We start from the raw sequence: 15,048 nt of genomic DNA on the forward strand, positions 1-15,048 counted from the left end.
TTTTGCCAAATGCAGAAGCTTCAGGTCCCACCAGATTTCTACCATAAGCTGTTTATATTTTACAAACACCACAGGGTTCTTCTTCCAATGGGAAAGTTGCTGGTGGTATCAGTCCTTCTAAATGCATGCTAAGTGTATGCATTTGGGGGTGTAGGATGAGTCAGCATGCCATTAATCACAGCTTTAGAAGACACTGACTCACTCTTGGCAAAATGGAATGGCCTCATTGGGAAGGGTGTGAAAGAGAAAAAAAAAATCCACTCTGGGGTCAGTTCCCTGTTTCTGCAAATGCAGATTGAATTTGCACACCCCAACCCCTCTTGGTGGGTGGTTTTTAGGCTGAAAAGTGTTGCGGTAGGGACCCTTTCAAATCAGACCTCGTGTTTTTACAGGGAGAAAGTGCTTAGACATTCACAATCTTGCTTAGGAAATGCAGAAAGGATCTGGAAAGAAAAAACAAGCTGAGAGGGGCTGGGCATCTATCTAAGGCCAAATTTGGCGAACCAGGTCCCTCTCTCCCTCCCTTCAACAAGGTAGGTCTTTGATCCAGATCTGCTGTTGGTTGTGAGGCTCACGACAATTTCTTGTCCTCATTAAGGGGTCCTGAATATCTGAAATATATCTGCGATAGCCCCAGTTCTCCCTGAAAAGCAAAGATTAAAGAGCAGTACCCTTGAATCTTCTGTCTGATTGGGTGTGTGTTGGGTTAAAGTCACTAAAGTCAAGTTCTCCCAGGGAGGAGACCACACAAAGAGGCAACAGCGAATACACTGGTAATTGGCGGACCTCAGCCAGTTCAGCCTGCCCATATTTCTACTATAGCTGCAATTGCAACGTGTGAGGGCTACTTGGTGTTTATTGAGGTACAATATGGTTATTGGTGTTAAAGAGTTTTATGGTACTTCTGGCACAGTTTCACACCCTTACCTTTTCCTTGTATTAACAACAGAGGTCTGTAGAGTTGAGTACAGGGCTTTATTATTTTAAAGTCAGCCCCTAAAACTAATGTCAGCAAGCTAGTAAACGTTTTCCTTTGAAACTTTTCTTAGGAATGTTGTTTCTTTAGTCTTCCCCGGGAGTAGATGGGATTTAAGATGCTCGCTGCTTTCCTGAAGCTCTAACTTGAGTTCATTTTGTTGTGTGGTGACCACAGTTCTGGATGACGCCCCCCCTGGCACACAGGAGTACATTATGTTACGGCAAGATTCCATCCAATCTGCGGAATTAAAGAAAAAAGAGTCCCCCTTTCGTGCTAAGTGTCACGAAATCTTCTGCTGCCCGCTGAAGCAAGTACACCACAAAGAAAACACAGAGCCCGAAGGTTTGTGCCCAACGGACGCGTGTTTTTGCTTGTTTTCTCTTATTCTTCTTTCTTTCTCTTTCTTTTTGACTGTGCATTGCCCTCTGGTGTGCTGTGTGTCGTTCGGCCCCTGACAGAGTTAGGAGGCCCCTGGCTCGCTGGTGAATGTGTTATGCAGGCTCAGAAGGAACACTGTATAATACAGTCATCTCGGGCCCAGCGCGCACGGCCTCTTGCTTCCCACAGCGGAACCGGTCTCAGCTGCTGTCCTTCCGTTGCGCCGTTTTGGCTGCTAAAGTTGCTTGCTCCTGTGGCCAACATCTGGCCAAGTCTGTTCCCATCACTTGCATTCCTGAAACAGCAGTCGGCTAAGGAATGACACTTCTAAAGGGACATAGTGAGAAGATGGTTCCAAATTCTCTGACTCTCCTCCACTTCATAAAGCTTCCGCATTGTGCTTGAAGAATGCTCGTGGTCTACTTAGTCCGCTGAAGCAGGCCCTGACGTCCCATGTAATGCACGCCCAGTTGCACTTGGCCACAGTGAAATGCATGCCTCAAGGACATTCTTGAGTAGTTTGTTTTCCTTTGCAGCTCAAGTCCAGGTTTGGAAAATTCTACTTGCCGCTACTTAAACCGAGGTCAACAGCATGTGCATTGTAACCCATGCTACAAATCTCTCTCTAAAGCAACTCGTCTGTCTAGAGAGAGTATTCAGACATTTCCCCCTACTTTTTTGCATATATCAACCAGGGACAAAATGTGGTCAGCTCTTTGCCATTTGTGTCCATTTCAGCTTCCTCGCTTCCACATAGAGTTTTAAATGTTCGTTGGCAGAAAAGGAGACGCATTCATTTTTCATTGTTCCATGTGTATTTCAGCCATAGAATAGAATATTCGCATTTGTTTTTACGCATGCTTTGGTATTCAAGCTGTCTAATTTGGGGGTGAGTTCTGATGTCAACAGTGAACTCATCTGGAGATGTAGATGGTGATCCTTCACAGTGAGTAAAATGAATCTTTTGGTGGTTTGATAGAGAGGATACCGACTTGAGCTCATGCTTCAGTAAAAAAGAAAAACAAAAACTTTCAACCAGTGATAATTACTTTACTCTTTATAATGCATTTCAATATTTTCTGCTTTCTTTTCTCTAAAATTACATATACTTGCAAATAAACACACACACACATAAAACCAGTGTCTGTGTTATAGATCTATACCATTGATGATATAGTCATATATATTAAGCATATATAGCATAATTGAACATATATGTTACAGATACTATGCTGTTTTTCTACTTGCACAAAAGCCTAGAAAACAAAATTTGGTTAGAGGAAGAAAAGGAAACAATTTAAGAAGTACCTGATTAAATTCAGTCAAGCAATCAGTTTAGAAAGTTACTTCAAATCATTTTAACAGTACTCAGATTTAAGAAAAATACAGTTGAATAACCTAAATTTAAACCCCCACCCCTTCTTTTCTTATTACATACAATTTTGTAAGATCTGTGAACTTTCAAAATATCCCTTGGAGCGTACTGTGTGTACTGTTACAAATGTTTTCAGATAGGAAGAATTCTTTAGAGACTGGATAGCAGTAAAACTCCTCATATGAGGTTTGGATTGTTTTTAATCTGTCGTTTCATCTACATGTTGAGTGGCTGCCATCATGCTTAATGTCACTGTCATACGCTTTGATGATGGGCATTGTCTTCTTTCAGACTGAAGATTTTCCTTATCTCGCTCTCCTTCCAGGTCCTCTGGAATAGTGAAGCTAATATTTCCTTCCTTGCTCCTATGGATTATTTGTAAATAGTGTTAGACTCCTTACAGGTTTTCTGGAATGCCATTTGAATAACACAGCTTGCAATTTTACTATACCCAGCTTCGTAAAAGGTCCCAGAAGTTAATGTGAAAACCAGACCTTGAAATGAAAACACTTGATCTTTGTACAAATTAACAGGGTCCAGAAGATCCTAGACGGGGTGAAAACAGTGATGCTGTGGAAGAGATCTAGGATAAATAAGGAGACTGTATGGAGAAATTAACATGCTTACTTCATGTAGGATACCAAGGCTCGTCATTTCCAGGCAGTGAAGTAGCCACAGTTTTGGAAGGGTTCAGTGGTCATTCTGGCAACCTGGTAGATGTTGGCAAGACTGGTTTTTGAATGCTGTAGAGTCCAGTCTTTAGTTTTCTCTTATAGCTGCTATAACATGTTACTGCAGTTAGTAGAAATAAAAGGCCTCTTGATTATAAATAGAACCTTCATTCTAAACTATATCCACACTTGGAAACATTTTATTCTCATGTGAAGCATTTTGGAAGAGAGTTTCTTTCATGGTTTCTGGGCCAAAGCACGAGACCTTAACTGAACTTGGCCGTGGATGCCCACCAGTTCTACCACATGTGAAGGCGATGAACAGGATGACCTCTTCTAATGAGGTGGTTTTGATAAAACCCTCAAGTGAAAAATAACAACTTCATTAAAATTTGGGAGGAAAATTAAAGTTTGAATTGGGTAAGTTTTCGAAGTGATGAAATTAGATCAAAGAGCTTTCATGTGTATTATGATAAAACTGCAATTAATTTTCTTCTTACTGAACTGATAAAAATTGACCAACTATTTTTATATTATTACAGACAAAGTCTTGGTGTTCCATTTGATTGGTGGTGTCTTTGTGCAGGCCAGATTATCCTCATAGTTTATGACCGCCTGAGATTTGCTACAGATCATTTATTTACAGTTCACAGTCACCTGTCTTTTAAAAGGTATTTTTGGATCGTGTCTAGGGCCCTCAGAAGCCATGTGAAAAAACGTTGGAGGATGGAACCATCCCACTGGATTTTCAGGATGCACTAAAGCCATGTTACACTTTGCCAAAAGCAGGTTTCTATTTCTGAGCAGCCAATTCCAAAATAAGTTCTTTAATCTGTTCCAAATGCTTATGATTTTCAGTGATATGATAATTTACATAAAAACCACTTATGATGTAATCTTATATGAGTACCGGCATTTGGCTGAAGACACACATACTAGTATCTGAGAGTCAAATGTGGCCCAGGACCAGCAATGCTCTTTGTTAAAAGAAAGCCACGTGGAGAGTGGAGGTTGTTACCAAAACCTTCCTTCTTACTGTTCCAGGAGGCTTTTGAAAAGAGAAAATACGATTCTTGTAGCTTGATTCTTTTCTTTCATTGTCGGGTGTGCCAAAATGAAATCACTGATTTCGAGTAACTTCTGAAAGCCAGTCATCAGACTTTCACTGATGTCTGAAGATTGTTCAAAAGCATCACACCGAGATATATGTGCTTGCAGGTTGATACTATTGAAAATCTACTGAGAAAAAGAAATGGATTTCCAGCATTCACCTTTAGGATTAAAAATCCTGATTACAGTAGTAAATTTGAAGGAGTTAACACAATATAGGAGAATATTACGGAGCTCGGGAGTTGGTCAACCACTGTCTTTCGACCAAGTATTTGGCTTTTTTCTTACAGCCCTGTTTTCATGTGATTTATTCCATCTGCCTCAGGACATCTCTAACCTTTTAATTCAGAGAGGCATCCAACCACAGTGACTTTGGTTGGAGGAGAAGAGAACCTGGGCTCCAGAGTGGTGAGGAAATATGGCAGCCTTTACTGACCAAAAGAAAGCAAAAATTATGTGCCCAATATTATGGGGGGGGAGGGCGTATTTGTAACTAGTGCCAATGACTCTTCCTCTGATGTTGCCTTGCTTTCTTTACACCCTGGAGAGAACACATCCCCGTGAACAGCACCAGTCTTGCCTAAATGGTAAGAGAGGAAGAAAGTAGAAGAATATTGAGGAATATGTGAAGGGAAGTGTCTTTATTTTTGTCCTTAATTTTTCTTCAGCTTTATTGTCTCCTGTTGTGTGTCTTCTTCATTTGAATAATAATGAGCCTTTGGAGGAAAAAAGGGTCTAATACTATTTGAATTAGTCATTTGATAAAAATGAAGCAACCTCTGATGCTTGACACCTGGAAAATGGCTTGACTTTCAGAAAGGATGTGACTGGGTTCCATATCTGTCCCCTTGAGGGTGAGAATTGGAGGGTTATTCCTACTTTATTAGAAAAACATGGAGCCATATGTTTGGGTGGCTCTGAAGCGATAAAAGACTTTACTCTTAATCTTTTAATTTCAAAGTAACTATGACTTAGGGGTCACCTTGCCTTTGATGTATTACCTGAACGATGGCAAAACGACACCAGAGAGTTTTCTTTGCTCATTGAAGCAAATGGCGGCTTAATTACAGAGTCACAAGAAAGATTTTAAAATTCGTCCAAAGTGAAAACAAATTAAAGCCAGAAATCTGAAGGCCTTGGTGATTAGCAATGAGTAAACAATATCCTCTCCCCAGAAAGTATTCAAATGTGTTTCTCTTGGTTCCATGTTGGCTATTTCTTAATAGGAGTCTTATGTCCTAAAACATTAGGAAACCAGTAATGGCACATTCTCTCTTGTGTCCTATTTCCCACCTATGGCAGCAAACAAAATTAAATCATATTTTGGGGAGAGTTTCTACTCTCTGGAAAATGCTTAATTTGATCAAGGAAGTATATTTAACAACCAGTCATTCAATGTCAGGCCAGGATGGGCATTTATTATTCTCTTTTTAGTTATATGCCTCCCGATTCAATCTCCAGGCTGGCTTTTACAGTAGAAACGAACAACCATTCATTCCTAGAAAATCTCATTTGCTTCTTAGAGCAACAGGCCTTCCTTCTTTCTTAAGCCTTGGTGTTTCCTTCGAGCTGGCAGTGACGTTTTCCTGAGGTTTCTCTTGGTTAATATCAAAGGCAGGTATTTCTCCTGCTGCTTCTTCTCGCATCAGCCAATGCTGATGACCTGTTTCAAGTTTTCTTTTGTTTAAAATAACACTGCTCTGGGAAGATGCTCCGAAAGGTTCATTGGATGAATGACAGTGTATGGTGATGATTTTGACTTAAAAAAAAAAAAAAAAGTGAGTATCTAAGTGCCAATACTTGAAAATCCCATTCATCCATATGGGAACTGCCCCCCTCAAAGCTATTACTTCTGAGTAGTAGTAGTGTAGTAAGAAAGCACAGTAACTCCTCTTGTTTGTTTCTCTTTACGGCCAGTTGATAAACCATTTAAGAAAAGATGCCGTTCTGACCCAGCATGATAGGACCCAGGTAGGCTATGTTCCTTGTCTGAAAAGACATAGCCTAAATGACTTTTGGCTATTTCCCCAAATCAAGCCGAACCTGAATACATGGGGGTCTCCCTGGTTTCAGGAGATACACAGGAATCTGCTGTCACCTCTGCTTTGGTTTTAAATGATAACTTGCTTGCCTGATCGAAGAGCATTGTGGGGACTAACTATACTCTCGTTCACGTGATCTTCAGTGATTAGCAGATCGGTATTTTCCAAATTATGTTTCATGAAACACTGATCATATAGCTATGTGAAAAGACAGAATCTATGGTCAAATGCATGTTTTCCAAATTCCACAGCACTCTCAGAGAGTCTCAATTCGTAAGAGTATATTTAAAGTTTTGTGGAGTCTTACAGATCAGGAATTTGACTTTGGGTGATTCGGTGGTAAACATTTTCCAGCTACCGAACCCTTTTTTAAAAAAAGATTTTATTTATTTATTTGACACAAAGAGAGAGAGAGAGAGATCACAAGTAGGTAGAGCAGCAGGCAGAGTGGGGGAGAAGCAGGCTCCCCACTGAGCAGAGAGCCCGATGTGGGACTCAATCCCAGGATCCTGAGACCCTGACCTGAGCCAAAGGCAGAGGCTTAACCCACTGAGCCAACCAGGTGCCCTACCAAACCCTTTTTGTTCATCACACCTATTAGTATCATACAAATACACTCTGAGAAACGCCATGCTGGCTCTCCTGGGCATCAGCATATCCCCTGTCACAGCTGGGCTTTGACAAGTAATACACTTTGGAAATGCATGTTGTTCCCTATCTCTCTGACCCCCCTCCTCACTATCTTTACGGAAGTGGTCCTCAGAGTATGGATCCATGATCAGGGCTGGGTCTGAAATTATTTGTTACAAGTCAATGATGAGATAAGGAGCTTGTCCTAGAATGTAAATCAATGCACGGCTTTCTTCATCAAGAATGTATTGCTGTCTTGCTGTGAGAAATAATGTCAGCTGAATGAGATAAAAAAATGTGCTTAGTGACAGAGTTCGCAGATCAGCCCTAAGTCTGTGGACCATACTTTGAGTGACCCTGCTTTAGATTACTTAGCTGATTCTCAACCTTGGCCACACACTGAAATCGCCTGAGGCCCTTTGGAGGAAGAGAGATGCTTGAGCCCCGCATCAGACCAAAAACAACCATTCAACCAATAACTTGTCCAAACAAAAACCCTGCAAAATCTCTCGTGGCTGAGGTAGTTAGAAAAAATAGAACTACCCAGGTGATTCTAATGTGCTAACAGGGTTGGGATCGCTGCCTTAGGAAAAAATCACCTTGGCATAAGGTCTGGTGTGTGATGTCAACTGTCAATTCAAAATTCTTATCATGCTGATTGTGTGGGCCTCTTTAGGAGGTGGCCTGTGATGAGAGGGCACTGCTGGACAGGCAGCACTTACATGACCTTTAGAACTTGTGGCCATGGAAGGTATTCATCATTCTCAACACACACGCGTGCACACTCGCATGCACCCTTTCTGTTAATTGTTCCCTCTGGTGTGAGAAGCTTTTTATTTTGATGAGGTCCCAGTAGTTTATTTTTGCCTTTGTTTCCTTTGCCACAGGAGACATGTCTAGTAAGAAGGTGCTGTGGCTGTGGCCAAAGAAGTCGCTGCCTATGTTCTCTTCTAGGATTTCAATGATTTCCTGTCTCATGTTGAGGTCTTTCATCCGTTTTGGGTTTATTTTTGTATCTGGTGTAAGAAAGTGGTCCAGTTTCATTCTTCTGCATGTTCCTATCCGGTTTTCCCAACACCACTTGTTGAAGGGACTGTCTTTTTCCCATTGGGTATTCTTTCCTGCTTTGTTGAAGATTCATTGACCATGGAGTTGACAGTCTATTTCTGGGTTCTCTATTCTGTTCCATTGATCTATGTGTCTGTCTTTATGCCAGTATCGTCTGTCTCTATGACTACAGCTTTGTAATGTATCTTTAAATCTGGAATTGTGATGCCTCCAGCTTTGCTTTTCTTTTTCAACTTTCGTCTGGCAACTTGAGGTCTTTTGTGCTTCCATACAAATTTTAGGATTCCTTATTCCAGCTCTGTGAGAAATGCTGGTAGTATTTTGATAAGGGTTGCTATAAATATATAGATTGCTTTGGGTAGTATAGGCATTTTAATAATATTTGTTCTTCCAGTCCATAAGCATGGAATATTTTTCCATTTCTTTGTGTCACCTTCTATTGCTTTCATCAGTGTCTTACAGTTTTCAGAGTACAGATATTTCACCTCTTTGGTTGAGCTTATTCCTAGGTAGCTGATGGCTTTTGGTCCAATTACAATTGGGATTGATTCCTTGATTTCTCTTTCTGCTGCTTCATTATTGGCACACACCCCTTTCTGAAGTTCCCTTGCCTCTTTGCCATTCTGTGCTTTTTAAACTATAATCAGGCTTCTCCATAAGAGTGTGGTAATCTGCCACCTTGTGACCAACATCCTTTCTTACAAGCAATTGTTTCAACACGTGTCTTCTCAAACTATGATTCAGCTTGCAAACGTGGGTGGAAGAGTTTCTTGGGATCACGTATGAGTGTACCTGAAAAAGAGAAGATGGAGAAGGAGAAGAGTGTAGCAATAGGCCAGACAAGTACCATTACTTCTTTGCTTGATTGCCCCTGCTCTCGGTGAGATCGCAAAAGTCGTGCTCATGGCCTGGGTGTCTGTCCCTAAATTGCACCAGAGGCTGTTGTCATTGAGACATTGTCCTCTTATCAAATAGACATCACCAGCTCCTACAGCATGAAATTACGACAGCACTATGTATGTGAAACTGACTTTGATGCGATCGGGAGACTTTAGTTGCTATCCGTGTTTGTAAATCCTTCCTAGCACTGTGTACTACACTGATTCATATGCATCTGTTATACTCTACAGCATGTCTTAGTGTGCTCCAGAATCCGCAACTTGAATAATGCCCATGGGAACGTGCGGAACAAGAGGTATAACATCCTGCATTTTATCAACACTTACCCTTGTCTTGCTTCACAGCTGATATCCACACTCACTCCAACACATCACAATCACATGTCCACTTGCACTCATGTGCTGGCATATTTCTCCTTGCGAGCCCCAGCTATTTTAAGATATATATTCTTGGAACAGCTCCAGGTCATCCTTCAAGCCCATCCAGCTTTGGAAGTGACAAGTGTACGTTGGCTGGAAGACCAGATCCCCACAGAGGAAGGGAAAGAGCAAAGCTCCCCTTAGCTGCTTCTCCATACAGTGGCTTCCCTAATACATGACAGGACTTGATTTGAACCTGGTTTTTCTGGCCTCTGAACCCTCTGAACCCATGTCCTTTTCCCTCCATGGCTTCTCCATACGCTCAGTGTTCACTGTCTTGCCTTACACGTGAGTTTATTGTCTGACGGCAATGCAGAAGAGATATGTTAGTTTTAAAGGACTGGAAGGCTGTCCACACCCCATTCTCAGGCTCTGCTATGAAAAGGAGTTGCCTTAAGCGGAAGGGACTCAGGAGGTATTTGTGAATTCTGTGAGCCTAGAGTTGGTTGTAGGGTGGCACTCCAAAGAAGTAGGCGAAATGTTCCTTTCCTTCAAGGGGGAGATGACTTCATCTAGGACACACAAAAAAGAGTAGAGTAATTAGTGAAGAGCTAAATTCTGTTTGAAGGCAATAAAAATGGCCTTAGATTAAAAAAAAAAAAAACCACATGAACAGGTTACTTGCCTACTCTCCTTTCTTTAAATTGGGAGATGCTCTTCACCTGTAACGGTAGAAATGAGGAAAGGTCATTTCCAAGGATTAAACAGGTGACTCTATTGCTTAATTTTTTTTCTCAACTCAATAAAATTGCCACCATTGACAGAAATGTTAGTAAGACCTGCTCTGAGCAACTCCCCCAGTTCCATAATATTAGGTGTTACCTAGAGGTCTGGATGTTAACAATGAACTCTCTTTCATCACTTGTTGGAACCCTACTCTCTAGCCCAAGGTAACTGATAATAAAAACTTTAATTGACAATTATCCAAAATTTACTATGTGCCAAGCATTTTACCTAACACTATCTTAGTTCTTACAACAGTCCTTGGAGGTAGGTAGGTAGGAATTTTTTTTTTTTTTCTCTCCATATTATGGATGAGGAAACCAAGAGTCAGAGAAGTGAACTAACTTGTCCAGTGTCACCTGACTGGGCAGCGGTAGAGCCAATACTCAAACGTAGCCTGTCTCACTCCGAAGACCGTGGTCTCTCAATTACAAGAGACTATATCCCATAACAAGGCTGACCCTAGAAATATCTTCCATTTTGTTCCCCAGTTACCATTATCCGCTTATTGAGACAAATTGCTGAATATACTCTGTAAGCAGGGGGGACCTTGGGTCTGTCGTCAGAGAAACAACAGATTTTAAAGTGCCTGATTCTTCAGAGAAAAGAGAAACAGCCAGATTTAACTTTAATGTGTTTATAGGGAAAATTCTCATCAAATGTGACTTGGTCAAAACACTTTACACTCTGCAGTATCAGAACTCGCATTTATTCACTGTGCTGGCATACATTTACTCAACTGCAGGCCAGATCTTAATCCCCTTGGGCCAACTGACCTCCCACCTCAGAAAATCATCTCACAAAATATCTGTTGACCTAAGACCCTGGATGGTAAAACCTTTATTACAAAGTGAGAACTGACTTCAGGCACGTGAAGAAAAAGTCCTGCCAAACTGGGTTGGGTCACTGTCAAGATACTGTTCTGTGTGACTTTCACAAGGAGTGAAATTGCGTGCTATGGTCCATTTTCCTCCAGAAGCATGAAGAGGGAGGTCACAGGGATTTGTGTGATGTATTCTGTGCAGGACATTCTATACTGGGCTTTGGTTAGATGTTTAGCTATCCATTTTTAGCATCTTTTATGTGCCAGGCACATGAGGTTTATTATCATTCATCTTCCCAACCCATGAGGCAGGGGTCATCCATCTTGAAGGACGTAACGGGGGAAACTCGCTCAAAGTCATACAACTAATAAGTGTCTTAATTGGAATTTGAAGCCAAGTCTGTTTTGTTCCCAAGTTTGATTGGTCTCTTCATTGTGCTGCCTATGCTTGTTCTATACCTTTCGGGTGTGAGCCATGAAAAAAGAGCTCAGCACCGTCCTACCCCTGCATCCATTGGGAGACATCGCGTGTGTTTCTCCACATCCTGGCTTGAATGTTGGTCTAAACAATAGGCCAAGGGCTAAAAAAAGCAATCTCCTTAAGATTTGTCACATGTTTCTTATTTTTCATTCTCTGTTTTGTTTTTGGAAATTTCGCTGCCTTTATATCTTTATTTCTCATGCACTCCGTTCTTTCCTTCTAGAACTTATTTTTTTAATTGAAGTATAGTTGACAGGCAATGTTATATTAATTTCAGGTGTACAACATGGGGAATGAACAGTTCTGTATATTAGTCGGTGCTTACTACAGGAAAGGCAGTCACCATCTGCCACTGTGTGTTATTACTATATTACTGTGTTTCCTATGCTATACTTTTCATCACCGTGACTTCTTTACTTAATTAGTTTTGTTGAAGTATGATTGACACAAAATGTTATAGTTCAGGTATACAACATAGTGATTGGACAACTCTCTACGTTATGTTACGTTACTACGTTACGTTACGTTACGTAACGTAAGGTAACATTACTACGTTACGTTACCACTACTGTAACTCACGTCAGTTACCATACAACGCCATAACAGTACCATTGGACTTATCACACGTTCTTGCCTTTTTCCCTATATCAACAGCTACCAACTGTAGGTCATTTTTCCTGTAGGACTTCCTTAAATGAAATAATGCTTCAAAGCCATAGTTTTCCTCATGGAGCCACTGGACCTTGAAGTGGCCATAACTAGTTCTGTCGTGAGCTGCCTCTCCCAAGAAAAAAGAAGTGGGTGATGTACAGTTCTGGGAGTGCCGTGTTTCTGAGGTGGGATGCACACGGATAAAGCCTGTTTTGAGGTCATCCATCTTGGAACACTTCCAGTGAGAAATCAGACATTCCATTCAGACACCGGATTTTTGTGATCACCTTGGAGTAGAGCAGTCATGTGCACCAAAGGTGGCCCCGTGTTTAGGGTAGTTTGTAAGTGCAGGGAGATTGTAGGGACAGACATGTCTGTAATGGGGTTATTTGCTCCTTCTGTCTTGGTTCACCTCTATCAGAAATTTGCCATTGTCCTTATGGTAGCACTGTTGACTTTGTCCCTTCCGGAAACACAACACACTGGGACAAGTGAGATGTGCCCCTTGTGGTTGCTAGTTGTCATTCAAAGACGGTGTGAGTGCTTGCACACACGCATGCACATGCGTGCATGTGCGTGTGCACACACATGTATGCACATCTTGAGTTAAAACAGCTTATTGAGAAAAACACAGACAAGTAGTAGAGCTCACATGGTCCCTCACCGGAGCCCTTTCTAGGAGACAGCCAGCCCAGCAATGTGCAGCCTAATCATAGACCTCTGTGGAATAATGTGGACTCAAGCAGGCCATTCACACAGCAAGGCCATTTGTCTAGCAGGCTGCCTCAGGCTGTGAACAAAATCTCCTTCTTTTCATGCCACAAGGAAGGAATAAAGGGCATTTCAAAAAGTAGGGGTAATAGACGCTGCCAGCCAATGACTTTTCTCTTTTATTCCCTCTTCTGCCAATTTCCTCTATAATCACTTGATTTTTCTCTGAAAAGATAGCATTTTGGATTCATGTTAGAAGGTTCATGAACTGATTCAGTAAATTTCTAATTGGCATGCATGGTTGGCTCTTCACTTAGTGGATAATTGGCTAAATATATCCAGAATATTTACTGAGGGAGGAAAAAAAAGTCCCCAAAGCAAATCAGAATAGTTGGGGAACCTTTTATTTTAGTGCAGCTTTTTCTCTGGGAGCAGTTACTGGTGTTTTAAAAGAAGTCTCTCTCCCTTCCCAATTAGGACTCCATTTAAACATACATCTTTTATGTCATCCCTGCAGAATAAAGCTTTATTAAGTAGATGCCATGGGCATAGTAGTGTCTGTCAACAATAAATACTCAATAACATTTACCATTAGGTACGTCTTCAAATAACCAATTTTGATATTCTGACTTCGACCAGACATTTGCCCTAATTCTAGGCAGCAAATGACTGATAGCACTTCCAGTTACCCTCAGCAGAATTGATATATTTGCCAAGAGAAACTTATTATCTTATACAAGCCAGGAATTTTACTGGTTATTAGGCATAGCATTGAATAGGGGCACTCTTTCCACACTCAAGGACGAAAGAGTGGAAGGGAAGGCAGGCGTTGAATTAATCTATCAGTTATCTCTTTGCATTTGAAGTTACCCTAAAGCACAGGGGCATAAAACAGGAACAATTTCATCTTTCTCCTAGTCTATCAGTTGGCTAGGTCTGCTAAAGACCATGTATAGGTTCTGGTGCTTTGGACTGAGTTGACTCATATATTTGCAGTCAGCTGGTGAGTCAAGATGGTTCTGACTATTCTAGAATGGACACAAGGCTAGATCTTACCACCCGCGATCATGACCTGAGCTGAAACCAAGAGTTGGACGTTTAACCAACTGAGCCACCTCGGTGCCCAAGCCTCTCATATATCCCTTTTAACATCCAGACTTGGTGGCCCAATTCATTTCAATATAAAACAGGTATCACTGATGTGCACGTGGTTTAGAATGAGTCCTGATAAGGTGGAGTTATGAGGAACGCATAGTCCCTGCTACTCCTTTAGCAGTAGGTCTTTGTAAAGAGGTCATTGATTTCTCTTCTCCATAATGCATCTAGAGTTCTAAGTCTTTGCCAAGACTGATTTATTCTTTTGTTGTTTGTCCTTTTTAATGTAGTTAAGTTTGCTCAATATTTTGAACAGCCTAAAAATATTGGACCGCTGGGAATTCAAATTAAAAGTAAATTGCCTCTTGAGTTCAGTATTTAAAAACAGGTATACTTTGGAATTGTATAAATATGCTGCAATCAAGGATGACATTACGTGAGTTTCCAATAAAGCAAGTTTTCTGCCAACTTTACAAACATGTGCACTTTTGCTAGACTGTAGAAATTGATTCCTTCTCTGGCGGTGAGTGTTTCTTGCTGAATCAAAGAGCTAGTGTTTTGAAAGAACAAATACACAGTTTTGTGGTGAAGAACTGTTGAGTTGACAATATGATATCGTGCCTATATAATTGAGCTGTGTTCTCACCTAGGATTTGTGAATTCAGATCCCAAGGAAATGTTGACTTCCCGTGCAAAACTGGATGACAGCTTTCTGTATAGGTGTCCCCTTGTCCAAGGTCGGACACGTCTTCTTTCGTGGTCTCTAAAGAGTCAAGAGAAGCTTTGTACTATCAGGATGAGAAAAAAAAAATAATTAACTTTTTGCAGTGCAAGCTGGTCCAGAGGGTTTGGGAGAAAATTTTTTTTCATTTTGAAGGAAGCCTTGTACTTGGATCAACCCTTAATTAAGACTGCATTAGGCTGCTGCCCATTTCTAAACTAAGGGCAGAGACTACAGCTGCTAGACCCTTTTTGTTCAGTTCCCTTTTTTT

The 15,048-nt window shown here is 41.1% G+C and overlaps 1 protein-coding gene across 1 annotated transcript in view; it reads left to right on the plus strand.

The window, feature by feature from the left end:
• The first annotated feature begins 1,158 nt into the window (after positions 1-1,158).
• Positions 1,159-15,048, plus strand: part of FGF13 (fibroblast growth factor 13) — a 193,413-nt gene continuing 179,523 nt past the window's right edge. The window contains exon 1 of the mRNA XM_059386043.1: positions 1,159-1,321. Within this exon, the coding sequence (XP_059242026.1) occupies positions 1,192-1,321 (130 nt within the window). The 5' untranslated portion in view covers positions 1,159-1,191. The remainder of the gene's footprint in view (positions 1,322-15,048) is intronic.

The sequence above is a fragment of the Mustela nigripes genome, chromosome X (genome assembly GCF_022355385.1).
Source record: "Mustela nigripes isolate SB6536 chromosome X, MUSNIG.SB6536, whole genome shotgun sequence".
Taxonomy (NCBI): Eukaryota; Metazoa; Chordata; class Mammalia; order Carnivora; family Mustelidae; genus Mustela; species Mustela nigripes.